General features: G+C 46.7%; 1 protein-coding gene across 1 annotated transcript in view; it reads right to left on the bottom strand.

The window, feature by feature from the left end:
* Positions 1-23,088, bottom strand: part of slc12a5b (solute carrier family 12 member 5b) — a gene marked incomplete at both ends in the record, with an annotated part of 53,758 nt that overhangs the window by 2,036 nt on the left and 28,634 nt on the right. Inside the window, 20 exons of the mRNA XM_083675661.1 lie at positions 998-1,105; positions 1,347-1,478; positions 1,700-1,869; positions 1,962-2,157; positions 2,338-2,506; positions 2,806-2,910; positions 3,948-4,067; positions 4,545-4,643; positions 4,814-4,932; positions 7,831-8,005; positions 8,332-8,389; positions 8,728-8,826; positions 11,008-11,175; positions 11,766-11,977; positions 12,161-12,408; positions 12,966-13,096; positions 13,815-13,869; positions 18,586-18,732; positions 22,484-22,624; positions 22,920-23,023. Coding sequence (XP_083531787.1) covers positions 998-1,105; positions 1,347-1,478; positions 1,700-1,869; positions 1,962-2,157; positions 2,338-2,506; positions 2,806-2,910; positions 3,948-4,067; positions 4,545-4,643; positions 4,814-4,932; positions 7,831-8,005; positions 8,332-8,389; positions 8,728-8,826; positions 11,008-11,175; positions 11,766-11,977; positions 12,161-12,408; positions 12,966-13,096; positions 13,815-13,869; positions 18,586-18,732; positions 22,484-22,624; positions 22,920-23,023 — 2,756 coding nt within the window. The remainder of the gene's footprint in view (positions 1-997; positions 1,106-1,346; positions 1,479-1,699; positions 1,870-1,961; positions 2,158-2,337; positions 2,507-2,805; positions 2,911-3,947; positions 4,068-4,544; positions 4,644-4,813; positions 4,933-7,830; positions 8,006-8,331; positions 8,390-8,727; positions 8,827-11,007; positions 11,176-11,765; positions 11,978-12,160; positions 12,409-12,965; positions 13,097-13,814; positions 13,870-18,585; positions 18,733-22,483; positions 22,625-22,919; positions 23,024-23,088) is intronic.

Raw genomic sequence — 23,088 nt, 5'->3', positions numbered from 1 at the left:
TAAACATCTGAGAACACTGCAGGCAGTCTTTGATAAGCGATGCGACAAAGTCTCATAGATTATAATTAAGAGGTAAACAACGACACAAATCAAGCAGGTTTGAAGTAGAAGATATCTGTGGGTTTAAGTAGATATCGGTGGAGCAGTAGCATGTTTGCTGCGGCAGAGTGAAGTATGCAAAATAAATACTTTTTCAGATGTTAAAAAAATCATAAAAGTCATTGTAAAATCACACAGGCTGTCTAAGGGCCTACAGTAAATCTCCACCCGTTATCTAAGGCTCCCCGAGATGCTGGTGTTGTTGCACAGGGTTTTGATTAATGAGGGAGATCAGACAAGGCCGAGTGCAGTCGCAGAGATTAAATTTGAACGCTGGCTCAGTAATTATAAATAATTCCCCCGCTGCCTTGCCCGGTTGTTGGCATTTGGAACTGAGCAAGTGATAACAGCCCTCTGAATACAAATAACATTCCGTGTTAAGGTATGGGTTCACTAAAACAGCTCTAAGTGGACACTGCATCAAGCATTGTGACACCAACTAATGGTTGAAAGGTGTTGGATAAACCATAGAAGCTTTCCTTGGGCATTATACAGTCATCTTATATAGAACTGTAATGATGATGTTTCTAATTCTGAAGATCCAATGGTGTGTGGAAGATGGTAGATACTCAAACTGAAAGTTGAATAAAGACAATTTATTATTAATCAAGTCGACTTGGGACACCAAACTACTGTCCAGGAGAACGGTCAGCAGGGAAGTGGCAACTACAAAGTAGTTTGCAGTCAGTTTTATAGTCGGTAATAAACATGAAACCAGGGCATGAGGCTCATCTCAGTTAGGCTCGGCGCCAGTGAGTCTGACATGTTATCAACAGAGATCTTGGGGGTCTAGTACCCCTTGTTGTAAACTCACTCAGGAAAATAAAATACATTCTAACAAGAATTGTACAATGAGTTGGGTTTTACAAAAGGAGAGGCATGGGATGATGTGGATTACCTCTCTCTCCATTTCGTTCTTAGTCAGGTGCATCTGTTTGAGGATCTGTGAGCGTTGCTCCATCACCAAGGTCTTCTCATACGTGTAGGCCGAAATGTCACTGTCATGCTGAGAAGGAGAACTAAAGTTCAAATATATACCCAATATACCAACATATGAACATAATACACTCTCAGAAAAGGGTTCTCCATTCCCTGTAGGGGAACCCTTTGAAGAACCCAAAAGGCTTTTTTTTTAAAATGTAAACTAACTAGAGTGTACTGTATCATGATTATATGATAATGACCTACAGCTACATGGCCAAATGGCCTTTGTGTTGTAAGCTCCCAGACTCCAGTGAGTCTCTCACCATCTCCACCACCTCCACCTCGGCATCGATACGCAGGTGATACAGGAAGGTGATCAGGTCTTTCTTCATCTGGATGCTGTTGTCGTCCATCTGAGCCACGGTGAAGATGCGCATCTTGCACTTCCTCCACACCTGACAACAGAGGGACATTTAGAGATCTCTGCCTCCTACAAACACTAACACATACAATTTGACAGGCGTTTTTCGTTGCTACGTTATTGTGACAATATTGTAATTGTTTTCGGTGAAACACTCAACACCTTCAGTAAGTGTTCTGTCGTGGGATTCAAACGCTTAGTAAATATGTTTCTTAGTGTGTGTGTGTGTCTTATTTCTGAGATGTTGGCGCCCACCTTGTGCTGTCGCAGGAGGAAGGGCAGCAGCATCAGCATGCCGCCATCATGGACGATCCACCACACGTCAATATGACCCTCAGTGAAGCGTTCGCCGTTGGACGGGTAGGAAGCGATGTTCTTGGGGACGATCAGGGCCATGCTGGCCGCAGTGGTCTCCCTGACCACCTCTGCAAAGGGCACAAACGTGAGTAAGACAAACACTCTCACTCACTGGACCTGAATCTGTATCCTAAGCAAAAAACCCAAAACTGAAGCATACCGATGAAGTTCCTGAAGCGCAGGTTCTCTTCGGGCTGTTTCCAGGTGCGCGGCCAGCTGACCAGCACGGTGTTGTGCTTCAGGCCGCCCAGCCCCCCGACCTGGATCAGGTGGGAGGTGCCGTCCCGTAGGTTGGAGGAGATCACGACCTGGGAGAATCCCTTCACCTTCTCTGTCTCCATCAGCTTCCTCAGAGCCTGGGGGACAGGGGAACGGGGGGGGGGGGGGGGGGAGCAGGAGCAGAGATGAGGGAGCTGTGCAAATATTTAATGTGTGATTGTGTACAGTATGGGTGTGTGTGTGTGTGTGTGTGTGTGTGTGTGTGTGTGTGTGTGTGTGTGTTCTTGGAACAGTGTGTTTGTAGCGGTGGTACTAACCTCGTCTGCCTTCTGGGCTTCGGCTTGATTTTTCAGGAAGGTGCCCACCACTGAGGTGCCCACGATGGTCAGGCCCTTTCCTGCTTTAAGCTGATTGGTTAGGGACAGCAGACGGGGCTGCTCCACATTCTGCTCCACGTCCACACTCACCAGGACCAGGATCTGAGGCCTTACAGGAGGGAACGTCAACAGCACTATCAAAAGCAGAAAGAATGACTAAAACAGGAAAACCTCAACTTGGTGAACTCTGTATGCTATTAGACATGAGGTCCTGCGGTCCTCTGGGGCTCAGTGGGTAGAGCATGGTGCTAACAACACTTAGGTTGTGGGTTCGATTCCCGCAGGGACCATATATACTGAAATGTATGCACTCACTGCAATGTAAGTTGCTTTGGATAACAGCGTCAGCTAAATGGTGCATATAAATGCACATTTGGATATTTGTTTGTCTGACTGTCGGCCACTGACCTCCAGTTCTTGGTATGCGGCGGTCCCTCCTCCAACCTCATGAGGGCGAAGCGCGCAGCACTGAGAGAGATGCCACGTATCCCGTCTCCCCACTCCTTCTCCGCCCTGTCACAGATCACAGAGACACTCAGCCACAACACCAGCACCCTGCCCTGCCACCTCTCACAGCGGGTGACATGAACTAATACACTCACTGAACACTTTATTAGGAACACTATACTAATATAGACAGGAGAGAGGTTGGCAGGAGAGAGAGAGAGAGAGAGAGAGAGAGAGAGAGAGAGAGAGAGAGAGAGAGAGAGAGAGAGAGAGAGAGAGAGAGGAGGGATGACATGCAAGATATGTCGAGGGTCGGAATCCAACCCGGGACCTTGCGGTGACGTGGTATGTGCATTAGTGTGCTGCGCCACGAAGCACCCCCTGCCCTGACCCCATCTAATAGCGAATGACATGAACTAATATGGTACATGTGGATGTGCTACTGTGTCTAAACCTCTGCATTTCACATCCCCTGTTTTATTTACACTTTCTTGATGTACAGTACCAGTCAAAAGGTTTGGACACACCTTGCCAAGAGTGTGCAAAGCTGTCATCAAAGCAAAAGGTGGCTACTTTGAAGAATCTAAAATATAAAACATATTCTGATTTGTTTAACTCTTTTTTGTTCACTACATAATTCCATATGTGTTCCTTCATAGTTTTGACGTCTTCAATGTTAATCTACAATGCAGAAAATAATAAAAAAAATAAAGAAAAACCATTGAATGAGAAGGTGTGTCCAAACTTTTGACTGGCACTGGTGTATTTTCTCATTTCTAATGTGTGAAATAACCTGTGCTGTGTGGGTACAGGTCAATCAGTGAAGGCTCCCTGTGTTTCTCTCTCTCTCTCTCAAAGCAGCGTCCTGACATCTTACCAGTGTCACTGCCGTAATGCCACTTGATAACCTGCTGCCAGCGGAATTAGGACAAATTACAAGAAAAACCGAGGAACCGAGTGTTTCTCTCTAAACCCAGCCAAGCTTGTCAAAGGTTCTGGCACTTGAAACCCCCCCCTCTGTTTGATGCAGCGTTACACATTTATTTTTCTTTTATCCCGCATTCAGTCCAAGGTTATTCTCAGAGGGCTGGGAGCTCACTCACCCACAGAACTCAATGTATTTGTAGATGCAGCCAGCGATCACCATGGCAACGATGGCATAGTACCAGGAGCAGATGAACATGAGCGACAGACACAGACTCATGCCCAGGAAGGAGAGAGCCCTGCAGGGGAGACAGGAAGTCACAATCTCAGTCTGTTGCATAGTGCTGCTACTCTCACACCAGAGAGAGCGACAGAATGATAGAATAATGACCACATATTGGAGACAGGAAGTCTCATTCAGTCTGCTGTTTGTTGCACTCATGCCAGGAGGGATAAATATAACCATAGACGGGATCCAAATGCCCATGGTGGCTCTGGCAGACGCAGGTAAATAACAGCTACCTCACACAAACCTACCTGGCCCCCTTGGCATACAGACCCAAACACAACAGTAGTCTCTTCACACCTGAGAACCTTAGCTAAGCGATACTCTAGGATTATCCAAAGGCTGGGATTATCTCAGGGCATCCGGTGCTCACTTCATTACGAACGTGGTGTCACTGTAGCGGGCTGTGTGCTGTGTGCACAGCTATCCCACACTATTACAACAGTTCATATTTCTGCTGCAGTGTTGGAATGTTGACATGCCCACTCACCAGTGGTAGAACTTGAAGCGAGGTCTCCAGTTGGGGGTTCTCAGCAAAGTCTGCAGGGCACAGGCTAGGTTGACGAACATGTAGCACATCAAGAAGAACCTACAGAGAGAGAGAAAGAGAGAGAGAGGGGGGGGGGGGACAGGGCTAAATCAGCTACAGTAGGCCCACAGCTATAGAGAAGAGAATCGTTCAGCTCCAGAAGATGTACCCGACTCAAATGACTCCATTAAGTGAATGGTGTATATACTGTAGTAGATAACTAGTCTTACATGGAGAGGATGGGAGCAACAGCATCCAGGGAGGCGATGATGATACCAATCTCACAGATACAGGCAGTGAGGAGCAGGGCCCAGGTGGGCTCCCCGTTGGCTTTGCCGTGGCCAAACACCTGCAGAAACACAGCACACATGTTTAGAAATAGAAACACTCAGGCATGCAGTGCAGTGCACGCACACACACACACACACACACACACGCACACGCACACGCACACGCACACGCACACGCACACGCACACACACACACACACACACACACACACACCTGAAGCACACACTATGGTATAAACTAAACCCACACACACACACACACAAACCTAAAGCACACAATGGTATAAAGTTGACTGCAGGAGTTTCAGCCCCTCTGTATCCCCTATTCAGGTCACATTGCCCCCCCATGCAGGGTGATTAATCACTATTGTCCCAGGCTGTGCAGACAGGTCTCCTACTCAGCTTGGGTCACCATTGCTCATTTAATCAGTGGGGGAGAGACAGCTCACGTCAGAGCAAGTCAACCTTACCCTGGACCATAGTGAGGGTATGCATTAGTAATTACTGCTCGCTGCTCAATGCTTAGGGCTCAATAGGGCTATTTCATTGGAGTGTGTGTGTGTGTGTGTGTGTGTGTGTGTGTGTGTGTGTGTGCGTGTGTACACTGACCCACCAAGAAGGTCATGTGTAAGTGTGCATGGGTGTGTAGTGTGTCTTCAGTTGTGACTGTTAAGCCTATTACACATTACGACCAAGCCGAGCTGTGCTATCCCATGCTTGTTGAGTTCGGCTTGGTACTGAACAGCCTGCTTTCATTTCACAAGGCCATTACTGCCCTGTTAGGGCAGAAACTGTGAAGGAGGAAAACATCAATACTGCCCCCCTTCCTTGAGATCCCTTCCCCTGATGGGACAGTTGGCTGTGATCTCTCTGCGATGTTTTACAAGTTCTCTGGAAGGTGTCAAAGCTGTGGTGTCATCAGGACAGAATTCTCTAGGATGGAGATTCGTTCCCTTGCAAAAAAAAGCTCATAATTTAAATACCCACCTTTTGGAAGTCAGGGCATAGAACCAAATCTTTAGAGGCAGATTATCTGAACATTCTGTTTCATACCCTGACTTCCAATCTAAAATTCTAGACATTGCGACATGGTTGCCTGCCCCTCAGGGTACAAGCAGGCTGGCACCAGATATGTTGTGGGGCCAGCTGAGCACCCTTTTAACATCCTGTTGTTTACCACCGTGTTGTAAATAGCAATTAGAAAGGAACGCATCTGTGCCAGCCCAGTACGGCTTGGCACGGCTTATGCAACTGTTTGTCTGTCTGTGTATTAGGAGTGTATTAGGCGTGTATTAGGAGTGTATTAGGAGTGTATTAGGAGTGTATTAGGAGTGTATTAGGAGTGTATTAGGAGTGTATTAGGCGTGTATTAGGAGTGTATTAGGAGTGTATTAGGCGTGTATTAGGCGTGTATTAGGAGTGTATTAGGAGTGTATTATGAGTGTATTAGGCGTGTATTAGGCGTGTATTAGGCGTGTATTAGGAGTGTATTAGGAGTGTATTATGAGTGTATTAGGCGTGTATTAGGCGTGTATTAGGCGTCTATTAGGCGTGTATTATGAGTGTATTAGGAGTGTATTAGGAGTGTATTAGGCGTGTATTAGGAGTGTATTAGGAGTGTATTAGGCGTGTATTAGGCGTGTATTAGGCGTGTATTAGGCGTGTATTAGGCGTGTATTAGGAGTGTATTAGGCGTGTATTAGGCGTGTATTAGGAGTGTATTAAGAGTGTATTAGGAGTGTATTAGGCGTGTATTAGGAGTGTATTAGGAGTGTATTAGGAGTGTATTAGGCGTGTATTAGGCGTGTATTAGGAGTGTATTAGGTGTGTATTAGGCGTGTATTAGGAGTGTATTAAGAGTGTATTAGGAGTGTATTAGGAGTGTATTAAGAGTGTATTAGGAGTGTATTAGGCGTGTATTAGGCGTGTATTAGGCGTGTATTAGGAGTGTATTAGGCGTGTATTAGGCGTGTATTAGGCGTGTATTAGGAGTGTATTAGGCGTGTATTAGGCGTGTATTAGGAGTGTATTAGGCGTGTATTAGGAGTGTATTAGGCGTGTATTAGGCGTGTATTAGGAGTGTATTAGGCGTGTATTAGGCGTGTATTAGGAGTGTATTAGGCGTGTATTAGGAGTGTATTAGGCGTGTATTAGGCGTGTATTAGGAGTGTATTAGGAGTGTATTAGGAGTGTATTAGGCATGTATTAGGCGTCTATTAGGCGTGTATTAGGAGTGTATTAGGCGTGTATTAGGCGTCTATTAGGCGTCTATTAGGAGTGTATTAGGCGTGTATTAGGCGTCTATTAGGCGTGTATTAGGAGTGTATTAGGCGTCTATTAGGCGTCTATTAGGAGTGTATTAGGCGTGTATTAGGCGTGTATTAGGCGTGTATTAGGAGTGTATTAGGCGTGTATTAGGCGTCTATTAGGCGTGTATTAGGAGTGTATTAGGAGTGTATTAGGCGTGTATTAGGCGTCTATTAGGCGTCTATTAGGCGTCTATTAGGCGTCTATTAGGAGTGTATTAGGCGTGTATTAGGCGTCTATTAGGCGTGTATTAGGAGTGTATTAGGAGTGTATTAGGCGTGTATTAGGCGTCTATTAGGCGTCTATTAGGCGTCTATTAGGCGTGTATTAGGAGTGTATTAGGCGTGTATTAGGCGTCTATTAGGCGTGTATTAGGAGTGTATTAGGCGTGTATTAGGCGTCTATTAGGCGTGTATTAGGAGTGTATTAGGAGTGTATTAGGCGTCTATTAGGCGTGTATTAGGCGTCTATTAGGCGTGTATTAGGAGTGTATTAGGCGTCTATTAGGCGTGTATTAGGCGTCTATTAGGCGTGTATTAGGAGTGTATTAGGCGTGTATTAGGCGTCTATTAGGCGTGTATTAGGAGTGTATTAGGCGTGTATTAGGCGTCTATTAGGCGTGTATTAGGCGTGTATTAGTGTGTACTCACTTTGAGGAAAGGGATCACACCATCACGACAGATAGCTTGTAGGAGGCGTGGAGCTCCAGTCAAACTCTGAAGCCCCGCTCCGCAGGTGGAGAAGAAGGAGCCAATCACAATGACCCAAGGGGAGGGCCACGCCAGTGTACCAATCACAAGGTTTCCGTTGACCCCCTCGCCAAACCTGAGGGAAAAGACAAGAAACAGATGAATTCCACGTTTCAATAAGTGTCTGTAGAATCACAAGCGCACTGATCCACTGATCCACTGTGTAAAAAACAGAAGGTAATGAGAAGGTAGACACGAGGCAGCTAATGCTAATGCTATTTCTAATACTATTTCTAATGCTAATGCTAATGCTATTTCTAATGCTAATGCTAATGCTATTTCTAATACTATTTCTAATGCTAATGCTAATGCTATTTCTAATGCTAATGCTATTTCTAATGCTAATGCTAGTAATAAAAGTAATAAAGCTGGTGGATGTCGGGTGGAAAACAAATGACTCACTTGTCTCTCAGGACCACCCCTTCAATACAGGCCCCGAACAGAACCACGGCAGACATGTCTAAGAGGCTCAGTGAAGGAACAACCACGACACCACCACTAGTAGACAACGCCGGACCAGATAGAAACATTCACTTCGAGTTACAAAGACATTACAAAGACACCACTACAGAGGCTCAACGACACCTCCACATGACGTTTCCTGGACCTAGATTAAGCCTAGGCCCAAAGATGGGTTTTAATACGAGAACAACGGAGAATCTTCATCGAAAGTAATCTGTGTCCAGGAACCAGCACTAAAATGTTTCACAATGTGTGTTCACTTCTAACACAGATTGAGAACTGTTTTGAGCACCGCAGACAGTTCCGCTCGATGGTCCTTGGCCTAGTAAAGGATACACACGAGAGATGTAGTGGTGATGGCTGCAATGGTGCCGATGGGGATGGACTTCTGGGCGTCCCGCAGGTCTCCGGACCGGTTTGAACCAGCCATAATACCTGTGAGGCGCACAAGGACGAAGAGAGGGAGGATAGAAAGGAGGGAGGGAGGATAGAAAGACACACATGACCTCCACATGACTTCAATGTTAAACATCTTATTTCTACGTCAATCTGATATACTCCACCGTCTACACTTTGTTACTATGTTTTTATTTTTATTTTTTTAATACATACATTCGGAATCAATTCTTTGAACTACTAGCCAAAAACCTTGTTATTGACAGTTGATACCTCCCAACATCCCATCAGATGTTTAAAGTATTCTACTGTTACAGAATGTGCCTCACCCTCTGGTTTGAACCTGTATGTCGGTAGCACATCTTTCTGCGCATCTTTCTGCGCATCTTTCTGCGCATCTTTCTGCGCATCTTTCTGCACATCTTTCGCTACATTAACTGAACGTTTGCTACTTCTGTCATTATTGCTGCTACATCCCTGGCACCCTGGTCTCTGTGTTATTATGACAGTCATTTACTGCTGCTGCGACACTGCATCCTTATGCACTACTTTTGCACTACTACTGTCATTGCTTTATGATTACTTTATGATTACTTTATGATTACTTTATTATTACTTTATTACTACTTTATTACAGTGCATTGTTGATTTATTGATTGTTGTTGAACGAGAAGCTGGATTCAAAGAGCATTTCACTATATCACTTACCGATATGTTGTATGTGATGACCAGTACGTGACCAATAACATTTGATTTGATTTGATTTGATTTTTTGATTTGGTTTGAAACCGGATGATATGTTACTTCAGCCCGATGGGGTGTTCAACAAACCACTCCGCTATAATCTAGAGCACCACCGAAACATTAGTAACGTCACAGAGCAACAACGCTTGTACAAAACGGATGGACACTTCATTCAGCTGTTAGGCCTGTTGGATGGGGGTGAAAATGTGACACATCTATTCTCCACGTTTGTTGCTGATGTGTTTTTTGGCACAAATTCCATTTCCTCTCATTTTGTCTCACTTAACTTCACTTGTGTCATCAGTTCTGTAAAACATTTGTGTCTCTTGGCGTTTGGCGCTTTGGAGAGGCTCCCATTGCATTTGTCACCGCGGAACGGACAAGCCCGACACGAGTCCTCTGTGGCTCAGTCGGTAGAGCATTGTGCTAACAATGCTTAGGTTGTCGGTTCGATTCCCGCTGGGACCATATATACTGAAAAATGTATGCACTCACTACAATTTAACTCGCTTTGGATAGTGTCAGCTAAATGGCATATATCATATTATACTGTATAAGAGTAGTCTATCGTGGTTTGCGTAGGCCCTGTGCCGGTAGTGGCACTCTATTGTGTATCCAAAGCAACAAACATTGTCCTTCATGTATCCCTTACATCAGTATACGCTGAATCAACAGAAAGAGAATAGGTAGAATGTAGAGGGCTGCATTGGGATTGGGTCCCGCCGGGTCCCGCGGGACCCAACGCAAATCTCGCAGGAGCGGGCGGTTTGAACTTTGCTGCGGGCGGGAACGGGCGGCTAAAAAAAAACACTGCGGATCGGGATGTAGTCTAGGCTAGCCTATAAAATTACGTGTTTTCTCCTGCGGGACGGGAGAAGACACAAAATCAATGCGTCTCTATTATTGTGCCGGCAGAAATTCTCAGAGTTTTGCGGACACGGGCGGGAGTGGACATACACACTGCGGGAGCGGGCGGGAGTGTAACACGCACCCTGCGGTCGCGGGCGGTAATGGTCAGAAATTCAGTGAGAGCGGGCGGGAGCGGGATGAAGAAAACAGTCCCGCGCAGGGCTCTAGTAGAATGGACATAACTCTAAGAAAACTGTTTTGGCATGCTCCTCCAAATACGGTGGCACGCGATTGTTGTACGTGGAACACTGAGTGGATACAATTGTAATAGATGATGTGATTGATAATCATCAATTCATCAAACACTATATTGTATTGTATAGATGCAGTATAGATGCAGGTCCATAATACTACTACTACTACTACTACTACTACTACTACTACTAATAATAATAATATATGCCATTGAGCAGATGCTTTTATCCAAAGCAACTTACATTGCAGTGAGTGCATACTTTTTTCAGTATATATGGTCGTATAAAACGTTGTTAGGGCCATGCTCTACCAACTGAGCCACAGAGGACCATATCATTGAGGATCATATCATTGAGGAAAGCATTGTCTGACCTGTGACAGAGGGGAAGTAGATCCCCACCAGCAGGGTGAAGAAGCTGGTGATGTCAGCCATGACATAACGGTTGGAGTTAGTGACGGGAACGTCTGGTTCAGCCACGGCGGCCACCCCTCGTTTCTCCAAAACCACCCCCTTCTCCAGGTAAGTCCCAAACAGGTTCTCTGTGAGAGGGAGAGAGGGAGAGGGACAGAGAGAGAAAGAGAGAGGGAGAGGGACAGAGAGAGAAAGAGAGAGGGAGAGGGACAGAGAGAGAAAGAGAGAGGGAGAGAGAGAGAAAGAGAGGGAGAGAGAGAGAAAGAGAGAGGGAGAGAAAGAGAAAGAGAGAGGGAGAGAAAGAGAGAGGGAGAGGGACAGAGAGAGGGAGAGGGACAGAGAGAGAAAGAGAGAGGGAGAGGGACAGAGAGAGAAAGAGAGAGGGAGAGAGAGAGGGACAGAGGGACAGAGAGAGAAAGAGAGGGAGAGAAAGAGAGAGGGAGAGGGAGAGGGACAGAGGGACAGAGAGAGAAAGAGAGAGGGAGAGGGACAGAGAGAGAAAGAGAGCATGTGAGAAAGAGACACAAGCTATGTGCTCCTTTTTAACTTTAACTAAAACAAGGCAAGGTGTCACTAACCACCAATGATCTAATCATTTGCATACAGTTGCATCCATCTCAACAATACAGCTTTTCCTTCTTTCTTTACAACATCAGTAAATCCCCCTACACAGACTGCATTTTGGCATCTTGTCAAATTTGAACGTGATGACTCTCACCTGCCAGGATGCCACTTGTGACCCCTGGGATGCCCTGTATCTCTGTGACGTTGTTGTTGGCAAAGTACTCATCACAGGTGGCGTTGAGGAACTCGGTGTCGCAGAACATCTTCCACAGCCTGGTGGTGACCGTGCCGTTGTCCTTCTCAATCACCTTGGCACACACATCAAACCCCTTGGAGATTAGCGTGCGGTTCCCCAGGACACAGATCCTGCATGGGGGACAGGTACAATCGACAAAGATCAGCACTTGGAAGCACCTTTATCCTATTCCAAATGAATAAGGACATATCAGCAAGGTCTAATGGCTTGATTAAGTCGATCAAGATGACTACGGACACATCATCAGATCACAGCACAGTGTACGGCTTAGTTCTTCATAATTTCAGACTCACGGGAAGTCAGGGGCTTCGAAGGCTGTCTTGATGACCCCAGCGTAGACTGCCAGGATGGACAGAATGACACAGGCCAGGAAGAGCAGGGCCAGCTTGTTGACGTACTTGACCCCCACAAACACGACCAGGGCCATGAGGCTGAGCACAATGGTGCCGTACACGCGCATGTTATTGAGCAGCGCCGCCTCGGCATCGGGGCCCTCCAAACCCTCGATTTGAAAGATGGCCGCCTGGGGGCATATGTAGATCTGGAGTGGGGAGAGAGAAGATGAGATGAGAGGAGAAACAGAGAGGGAGGGAGAGAGATAACATAAAGCGTGAGGAGAGTTCGAGTGCGAGGAAGGAGAGATGAGACGTACAGTATCTCAAACATCAGAGGCATCAGAGAAACGGAATGAATAATGGATAGTTTTTATTATGGTGTTGATGTCACTTGATACATCAAAGGGAAATATCAAATAATTTTGCATTTGTTTGCTTACAAATTTCCAATCTAAATAAAGCTCTGTATTTGACGGCTTGTTGGCGTGCGCTGTGGTGAGAGTTTCAGTGTCGGAAAATAGGCAGATGTACTTTTAATTAATTATTACTTTACTGTGTAAACACGGCGGATACATGTCTGTGTCACTGTCTCTTCAACCACCGCCCTGGAGAGACGACTGACTCCTGAATGTGAGTGCACATCTCCCCTCTGCATTCATCAATATTGCATGAGGTCCTGTCCGAAAATAAAATGCCGGACAAGGGACAGGGGAAACAGAAAATAGATCGCAAGGAAAGTTTAAATTCAGGCCCTCTTCCTTACCAGCAGAAGTTCAATGCTGCCAAGAATGTACATAGCACACGCAAAAGTAGTCCCCAGGTAGAAGCAGATTCCAACAGCCCCACCAAACTCAGGCCCGAGGGAACGGGAGATCATGTAGTATGAGCCTCCAGCTGAGACACAAATACACAAACACAACGTTTTTTTAAATATGTTTTTAGGGCATTTCTGCTTTATTGGGATAGAGACAGTAGAGATTGACAGGAAGGATGGGAGAGAGAGAGAGGAGGGATGACATGCAGGATATGTAGAGGCTCGGAATCGAACCAGGAACCTTGCGATTATGTGGTATGTGCATTCGCGTGCTACGCCACCAAACACACAAACACAACATTAGACATAATGTACAGAGGTTAATAAAACTTAGATAATATAGCTTAAGCGCTTTAAGTATAGCAGGCGAGGAAAGATGGTTTTCATGAGTGGACAGAGATGACAGCACCCTACCCTTGCCTGTCCAGCCTCAGATATAAGCAGATTGTATAATCAGAGGAGGTTTTAACTTAAATGGATCGAGAGAAAAGGAGTATTGCACTTCTTAAACCGGGCCTGCCATGACACACATGCACACACACACAACGCACACACACACACACACACACACATACATGCACATGCTCGCTCGCATGCACGCACGCAAGCACACACGCACGCACACATACACACATACACATACACACACATACACATACATGCACGCACGCACGCACGCATACACACACACACACACACACACACACGCACACACACACACACACACACACGCACGCGCATGCATGTACACACGCACACACGCACTCACGCACGCACACACATACACACATTACTCACCTGGAACTACTCCATTCGTTGCAATTGCACTCATGGAGATGGCTGTCAGCATTGTCTGAAAACAGAGAGATGGGAGGGAATGAAAACCACTTCTAAATAGAGCAGTGGTTTAGCTATTTCAGTCACCAGGAGAGTGCTCCTTCTGAGACAGTTTAATAATACAGCCATCTTTATTCGAAAATTACATACACAGCTTGAAGTAGTGGACACATTTCCTGGGGTTGATTCAACACAGTAATTAAATTCCAATATGGCTGATGATTGATCATAACAATCTGGAGACCTTTAATTGCGTTGTGATACGTCAACACCAGGTTCATCCACATCCTGGGCAAAGAGAAAAAGTTAACTTTCAGACCGTCTACTGTGACACATCTAGTTCTCATGACATAATATAAATTCAAGTGCTGTCATAGGTTTGTGCGTGGGAGCAGCTGTGCTCCTGAGTCACACAGGAGACAAGGGCACTGGCTAAATAAAGGATTAATAATGAATACATGTCGGCAGGCAGATCGGTCCATCTCTGCTAAAGCTCAGTGATGCAGGTAGGGCAATTCCAACTACCACATTGCAGAGTGAAGTGACTGAGAGGAGGGAAGAGAGAGAGAGAGAGAGAGAGAGAGAGAGAGAGAGAGAGATTCAAATTGCCCAGTTTAAGCACCGTGAACAAAGTGAGAGAATGATAGGGATACAGAGGAGAGAGAGAAAAGCATGGGGAAGATAACAAGGGAGAGTAAAATAGAGAGAACGAAACAGGTGCCAGTGAAAGAGAGAGAGAGAGAGGGAGAGATAGAGAGATTGAGAGAGATAGAGGGGGAGAGAGAGAGATTGAGAGAGATAGAGGGGGGGAGAGAGAGAGATTGAGAGAGATAGAGGGGGTGTCAGAGAGAAGGATAGTAGGAGAAAAGCGGTCAGAGGGAAAACAAAGACAGAGGGGTGGTATTAGAGAAAGACAGAGGGGTGGTATTACAGAAAGACAGAGGGGTGGTATTACAGAAAGACAGAGGGGTGGTATTACAGAGAGACAGAGGGGTGGTATTACAGAAAGACAGAGGGGTGGTATTACAGAAAGACAGAGGGGTGGTATTACAGAGAGACAGAGGGGTGGTATTACAGAGAGACAGAGGGGTGGTATTACAGAGAGACAGAGGGGCGGTATTACAGAAAGGCAATCATCAAGAGAAAAGAGCAGTTAGCCAGAGAAAGGGAGAGAGCAAGTCAGGGAGTGGGAGAGATGGTTAGATAGAGACAAATACTGTACAGGGGGAGGAGGGAGAGAGAGCATGACGGTTTGTCAAAGGAACAGAGATAGATAGAGATAGATAGAGATAGATAGAGGGAGGAAGAAAAGAGAGATCTAAAGAGAGGGAAGAGTCAGAGAGAAAGAGAGGAACAACAAAGATATATATATATATATATGTATAAAGATAGCTCAAAAGTGCTGGCACCAATTTCAGTCGGACCGCTGAGGGGGTGCTCAGTCCATGGAATATAAAGTATATATAAAGAAATTAGGTCCTGGACGTCAACTTGATTCCTTCAGGGATGTTTTAGCTGCTGATGCGTTTCGCAGTACGCTCCTTCGTCAAAACATAACTGATGACAGACGCTTTGGCCGAAGGAGCTTGCTCTGAAACATGTCAGCGAATAAAACAACTTTGAAGGGATCAAGTTGGCGTCCAGATCCTCTTTTCTTTACACAGTGTATATATAAAAAGAGGTTCAGAGCCAATGGGGAGAAGGAGTTCACAGGACGAGAGAGAGAGAGAGAGAGAGAGAGAGAGAGAGAGAGAGAGAGAGAGAGAGAGAGAGAACAACAGAACAAGAGAGATGATTGAGCCAGATCAATACCCATTGCGTGTGTGTGTTTCTGGCCTACAGCTGTGTGTGTGTGTGCATGTGTGTGTGTGTGTGTGTGTGTGTGTGTGTGTGTGTGTGTGTGTAGGTGTGTGTGTGTGTGTGTGTGTGTGTGTGTGTCTGTGTGTGTGTGTGTACGTGTCTGTGTAAGTAATCTGGTCTGTGTTAAGTCCAGTCACAGTCCTCTCTGCCCAATAGGCCTGGAGACAGTGCTAAGTGACTCTCTAATCACGTCCTAATGAAGTGACCCTGCTCTCTGTGGATCAAGGATAAGGCCCTGATTGGTTCAGTGTTATCTGATGCTGCTCAGATACATTGGCTGATGCACAGGGGATGCTGCTCCTTGAACATCCCCAGGCACAGAGAACACGGCACACAGGCATCTGTCCTCTGCTGTTATAGTATCCTCATTTTAGCCTCTGAAACTAGATTACCGTATGGAGCGTAGGCTTAGTTCAGGCACGGCACTCTAAGTCAACGACGCAGCTGTCCGTCAGGTTGTGTGACAGCTGGTTCACCGGATGCACAAACACAGTCACATGTCCAAGGGACAGAGGCTTATAAAGTGGGCAGTTAATGCTCCTCCACAGCAGCCAACGGTTGATACATGGTTGATGCAGACTAAGAGACCAAGTTTTGTGTGTTTTGTCCCACCCACCACCCCCAGCCTCCACCTACTAGGCCACTCTGTATGCAGCCTGCCTACGGGGGGTCCCAAAAATTAAGGGCTCCCTGCCATTTTGTACACTTGTTTGTTGTGGTCGTTTAACTCCAGGCAGGGAGCACCAAAGAGCGGAGCCATCCAAACATGCCTGTCTTAAATGTATGACCATTTTCATGCAATAAATGGTTAAACTTGACGTGAGTGTCCTGACTGAAGTGAGTCTGTGAGATGTAAGCTCACACACAGTCTGTGGGTTGTAATTTGCACGTGCGGTGCCTGTGTTGCATGAAACACTGGGAAACGTAAGAACACTACAGGTATGTGTCAGTCAGCATGCATTTGTTACACAGCCGTCACAAAGCCAACATGATGTCAAAAGTCAGCGTTTGGAAGCACTCTTTTCTCCCCTCCTCCTCCTCCCTAGCTTGGCCTTGGGCGAGTCCTCCCATCCATGAAGCCCTGCTGTCATTCCTACTTACCACATTTTAGGGCTCTCCACACGCATGTCCGCTGACAGCAGAACAAAGGCAGAGAGTTGCTGCTCAGCGCCAGTCCATTAGTAACTACCACACACAGGTCCCTCTCACATCCCCGTGGTGGGACTTAAAGAGAGCTCCCAGCGGGGGCCCCCGGTCACCGCCTCCATGTATGGCCGCAGGTAACGGTCTGTTTGAGTCGTGAGGACGGGGGCGGCTGGGGAGCTCCGTGCCGAATCCCGCGGTTTTGTATTGTCTTTGATCAATGCGGGACGGGCTGCGACTGTCCTCGGGGTCAGTTCTGCCGCTGCCGCGCTAATTGACAGTGATGGAGCTGACAGCAGACGGCTCGGAGCGGTCGCGCTCGTTTGTCTCTGCATATGGTGCAGACGGACTATGGCCAACCACGTGCTGCATGGGGCTACGGGCCCGTTGGGGAGAGACACTGAGGCACTGAGGCACTGAGGCACTGAGGCACTGAGGCACTGCGTTAGTCTTCAAGGCTGTTGCTCCGAGTTGCATAATTGTTTGTCTTTTTTCTGTAGCAGAATATGGCATTACAGCAAACCAGAGTGTGGAATGGAATCCGCTACTCAAAATATACAACTGTATACATTACTAGTTATTTCTGTAAATAAGAGGATGACTTGTAAATGTAGTCTAGAAGCTTTAAAGGATACCTCAGGTCAGAAAAGGATTTAACTAGGATTTATTCAACTGGGAGAGCTTTTGACAGAATTAAAATGGAAGTGGCATTGAGACTATCCTTATCAGGGCTGAAGCGGCCCTCTCTCTCTGGCCCTGGCTGGCAGAAAGCCCATTCTAACACTGCCGATCATGATAGGGATGGAGAGAGAGGGGAGGGGAGGGGGGGAGAGGGAGAGAGGGGAATGGAGGAATTACAGTAAGATAGAACTGGAAACATGTACGGAGAGAGAGAGAGAGAGAGAGACTAGAGGGAAAGATGGAGATAGTGGGTTGGCGGATTGAGAAAGGATGAGGGGATTATAGAGAGAGAGAGAGAGAGAGAGAGAGAGAGAAAACAAAATAAAACAAGAAAAAGAGAGAGGGAAGAGGCAGGAGAGGAGAGGAATACAGTGAGACAGAACAACAGAGAGCGGAGCAGCAGGTGAGAAGCCTCGGCTTCAGAGACCCTGTGGGGGCTCGGATATTTATAGCAAATTCCTCTACCCCCCTGTGGAGAGAGTGCGTCTCCCAGTCCCTGCATACGGACATAGAGGACAGGCCAAAAACCTTAATAAAGGAATAGTTCACCCCAAAATCTATGTTTTCAGTTTTCAAAACCTTTCATACTTCAAAAGTGGTAGGTTTGTAGATCCTGATATCGGGATGAGGATAAAGTCTACATCAGGGGATGATTGGCACCATCTGCAACAGATGGTGTGAAGACTCATCTCGACTCTAGACCTCTTTAGAGGTTTAAAACTGTCATTACCACCTCAGCAGGTATGGTAGTACCAGCTGCAGCCATTACCATGTCCCTATTAGGCCAAGTTCTAGCGTTTTAGGGATAAAGCTAAGCTTAACATGACTCAGTAAGTATGTCAGATCGCCGATTATTCACAAGGCTTTGGAAGTAAACAGTATTTCCGATTGAATTGCTTCCTGAGCATATTTGAATTTCACAGAAATGGTTAGGAGGAAAAGTATATATTTTTTGTTGCTTTGCTTCTTTCAGGTCTATGAACACTGAAATGTACAGTAGCATTGAGGGAATGGGGGCCAGGGACCAACATGACCAACATTCACCTACCGTGGAGCAACACATGAAGACGATGATGAAGGAGCCCAAGACTCCTCCGATGCCCACCATCCAGGTCATCCGCAGGAACAGGATCACCCCAAAGATGTTCTGGATGCAGGGCAGGTAGACGCCCATCAGAGTGCCCAGCTGTGGCACCTGGCAAACAAACACAACACTTTTATTTAATTCTGGAGGCTGTGTGTGTGTGTGTGTGTGTGTGTGTGTGTATGTATGTGTGTGCCTGTGTATGTGGCAATACAAAGTCATGTACACTAAGTACAGCCATGTCATTACTCCACCATAAGTTGAACAATGTGTCCAATTAATTCCTGCATTTGCAGGCTAGGTGGATTCTGAGATACAGTGCAGCTCATCCTCATCAGAAACCCAGAGGACGCCTTCTTCTACCCCAGAGGACGCCTTCTTCTACCCATGCACAAAGGGACAGTTATCACATGAGGAGGGGATGACAACCTCTTCATTCAGGCGGCAAAACGAGGACATTTCCTCCCTCGTTAACCAATTTGAATGGCAGCAGGAAGATAAGGGTCCGCTCTCCCCTTTTTCTCATTATTTTTGTCCGGCGATAAGTTTGCGACTTTCAAATGATTGAAGGCCCTTTGCTCCTTGCTGTCTCTCTCTGGCCCGTTGAGAGAAAGGCATCCACGCGTGTTTATTTCATAGTTTATCTGGAGAAAAACTTCCATGAACTGCACTTCTATTCACACAGGTGGCACAAAGACATTGGAGGAGCTCACGTCCTCTGTGTGTATGTCGGCCCATTTGCTAACGACGAGCACAGCTGTCTTGTTGCCAGGGAGAGAGCTCCTCTCATTAATTTCTGCATGTGTGCCGATCTATACGTAAGAGAAAAATACAATGCTCCCCGCAATGTCAGCCACCGGCAAATACCCTTTATCAAAGATGTCTGCTTTCATCAATGGTTTATAAACTAGTTACAAACCATGTATAAACCCTTTATAAAGAGCACCTTTAATGTAAAGTGTGTTGCCACGTTTTTCTTTTTTTTTTATTCATCTTGAAAAGTGACACACATGACATGGATGTTAAACACAGGTAAAATAAATCATTTGTCCTCTTAGTCCTTGTCTGTCTCTCTGACATTCTGATTAAGTGTCTGAAACTCCTCATTTAAATTCAAAGGAGTCCAGGGAAAGACTGTGAGATGAGTAGAAAATTGAAATATGTATGGGGAGAGGAATGTCATTGCCCTAGGGGTTTACCTGGGTGACAGGGGAGAGACAATGAGAGGTAGCCCGCTGCAGTGACAAACTGACTGGCTGTCTGGCTCAGGTTCGGCCCTTGGACCCCCAGGAGACTCTGTCACAATGGGGCCTTGCCAGTAGCTACAGCCTGACACCATTAACTCAGCATGGCTCCAGTGTCTGTATCTCTGTACAGTAGAGAGCACTACTTGTAATGGCAGGAGTACTCAGGCCAAAGACTCAAACGCACGACTCGGAGACAAAAACTTAAATCCAATAGAATAGTCTTTACTTTCAGAAAGGTTCGGTACACAGGTAGGCAGTCAATGGGTAGGCAGATACACAGGGAAGGATGATGAGGAACAGGTGAAGCCAATCAGGGCGGGGTAGACAATCACACAGGTGGGAAACACACAAGGGCAGGTGGTGAAGTGTCTGAAACGAGAGACAAGGTGAGTAACACAAAAATAAACAGGAAACAATAAATGAATAACATGAAACAAAGACAAACATAAACTAAGAAACAGGACGAGACGTTACAGTAGCCCCCCCCCCTCCCCACCCTCTAGGGACGGCACCTGACATCCCAGGCAGATCAGGATGGGCTTGGTGGAACTCCCGGATGAGGTCAGGTTCCATGATGTTCCTGGTGGGAACCCAAGACCTCTCCTCAGGCCCGTACCCCTCCCAGTCCACCAGGTACTGATGGCTCCGACGACGAACTACCAGGTGCCACTTAACCGTATATACCGGTCCTCTATCAATGACCCAGTGGGGTGGGGGGGGCCTGGATGCAGGAAGCAGCAGATAAGTTGGTAAGTCGGGGTGGGGGTTCACTGGCGGTCCACTATACTCTTGTACTAGGCCGAGGTTCTAAGGAGCACCTGCCGGGCCCGGCCCCAGGTGTGGCGGCACTGCCAAACGAATGCTTGGGCAGAGGGGATGCTGACCTCTGTCTGCAGGTCTGGGAACAGCGGTGGCTGGTACCCGTAGGTGCACTGGAAGGGGGAGAGACCAGAAGCAGACCCCTGCAGGGTGTTGTGGGCATACTCAACTCAGAGAAGGTGCTTACTCCAAGTGGCTGGGTTCTGGGACACGAAACACCGAAGGCAGGTCTCCAGCTCCTGGTTGAGCTGCTTGCTCTGGCTGTTGGACTGGGGATGGTACCCAGAGGAGAGGCTGACAGTGGCAGCAAGAAGCGAGCAGAACGCCTTCCAGAACTGAGAGATGAATTGTGGCCCCCGATCTGACACCACATCCCTAGGGAATCCATGGATATGGAACACATGAACCAACATTGCCTCCGCTGTCTCCTTGACGGACGGCAACTTAGGCAGAGGGATGAAGTGCACCATTTTAGAAAACCTGTCCACCACCGTCAGAATGGCGGTGTTATCTTCCAAGGGCGGTAATCCTGTGATGAAGTCCAGAGAGACTTCAGACCAGGGGCGATGAGGCACAGGGAGCGGGCGCAGGAGACCAGAAGATGGGCGTCAGGAAACCTTGTTCCGAGTGCACACAGAACAGGCAGCCACGTACTCTCCCACCTCTCTCCATGAACGGCCACTGCTGACGGGAATCCGGAAGAGTGTTTGTGTCTTTTGACTGGTACTGTACTTCAAATGGCCACATATTAATGTATCAATCTTTAATCAGATCACAAACAGTAAGGTCATGGTCTTCTCTCTGTAGACATGATTACTATGTACTCTGTAATGTCAAAAGTACAGTTACAAAAATAAACTGTCAGGCCCAAGCATGACATGTGATCATGTGGCCCAATTTCACAGGAGGGATCTGATGAGTCAGGCTGTTGACTAAGGCTGATATGACTCTACAGAAATCTTCCAAGCTAGAAAAAAACCCAAACACAAAGTCACATCCGTTCAGGTTCATACCTACAGTACCTGGTTTAGACGTTTTTTTGCCTCTTGACTTCTAAGACCTGGCGAATTAAGATAGGATGATGAAAGGAAGGGGAAAGATGCAGTGACTTGACTCACGCCACGACGGAAAGGCAGACAGAGAAAGCAGCGTGTTGTGTCAGTTTTATGCTCCATTGCACTGGTGCAGGATAACAGGCTTAATGTGGCCCTGCTCAGGTCCGATAAATAACCAAACTGCTATGGAATGGTGGGGAACGAAAAGGGCAATGGGCATGGCCATCAATAATTTATTGTCCCGGGCCTAAACATGGTGAAGGGGTCATCAATAACCTCCCTGTCCTCTCCTAATCAGCTTGGACCTGGCCGAGTGGAGGATGGAGGCCTGGGAGGGACACACTCTGCCACCGTGGATTAACTCAAACCTCTGATGATGTTTAGGAGTTGTGACTTAAGTTTAGATTGAGGTGACTGTGGTGGTGAAGTGATAAGTCAGCGCAGTGAGTGGTTTCACATATTGAATCCTGCCTCTCTGGAAGATGACTTCCTGAAGGAGTTTTCCACAATGTAATAAACAGAGTTTTGTGGTGCCAAATCTTCCTTGTTCCAAGACGAAAACTGTAAAAGGTACGTGGATTATGTCTCACGTTACTTTCCCATTTTCTGTCAGTCTCGTAAATGTGTGTTGGTGTATGTACAATATGCCAGTGTGCAGTGTGTCTCCTTCTAGTCTTCATGCTTCAAAGGATTTACCCTTCGGGCACAATAAGGATGTGAAGGATGCGTTGAGTGATATACCTTGATGGGTTTTTTGGACGGGCGCGCCGCCTCCTCATTGTTCTCGGCCTCCTCGTGCTCTTTGCTGCCCTGGGGCAGGTTGGAGTAGTTGGCCAGACTACTGAGCAGTGAGGACACCATTGGGCTGGTGTCCATCTCCTCCTGCAGAACAGATGGACAGAGATGCACACAGTCACTGGTGTTAGTACACTAGAACACAGTTCACAACAGTCTGACGACGCTTGCTTATATGTTGCTTATATGTCATGCTACTTTGCAGATGTTTGCTTTCATGTTGTTTTAAACTGTGTTGCTGCTTTCTTGGCCAGGGCTCCCTTGAAAAAGAGGTATCGTCATCATAATGGGACTCCCCCGGTAAAATAAATGAGTTGTGTGTGTAGCATGATGTGTGATATTGGGTATTCTAGTAAAGTCTTTGTGGGAGGGAAGCACTGACCTCAAACAGGGCCATGTTCTTTCCGTCATACTGCTGGCTCTTCTCCACGTCGCTGGTGGTGCTGCTGTTGATGAAGGGACTGCTTTCTTTGGGGTTCCCATCACCTGTAGAACACACATCATTCATTACCTCACAACTGACACTTTGAGTCATCCAGTGTCGAGGGTGA

This window comes from Argentina silus (genome assembly GCF_951799395.1).
Source record: "Argentina silus genome assembly, chromosome: 8".
Lineage (NCBI taxonomy): Eukaryota > Metazoa > Chordata > Actinopteri > Argentiniformes > Argentinidae > Argentina > Argentina silus.
The sequence above is the reverse complement of the archived record's forward strand: the minus strand, read 5'-3'. Positions and strand labels throughout refer to the sequence as shown.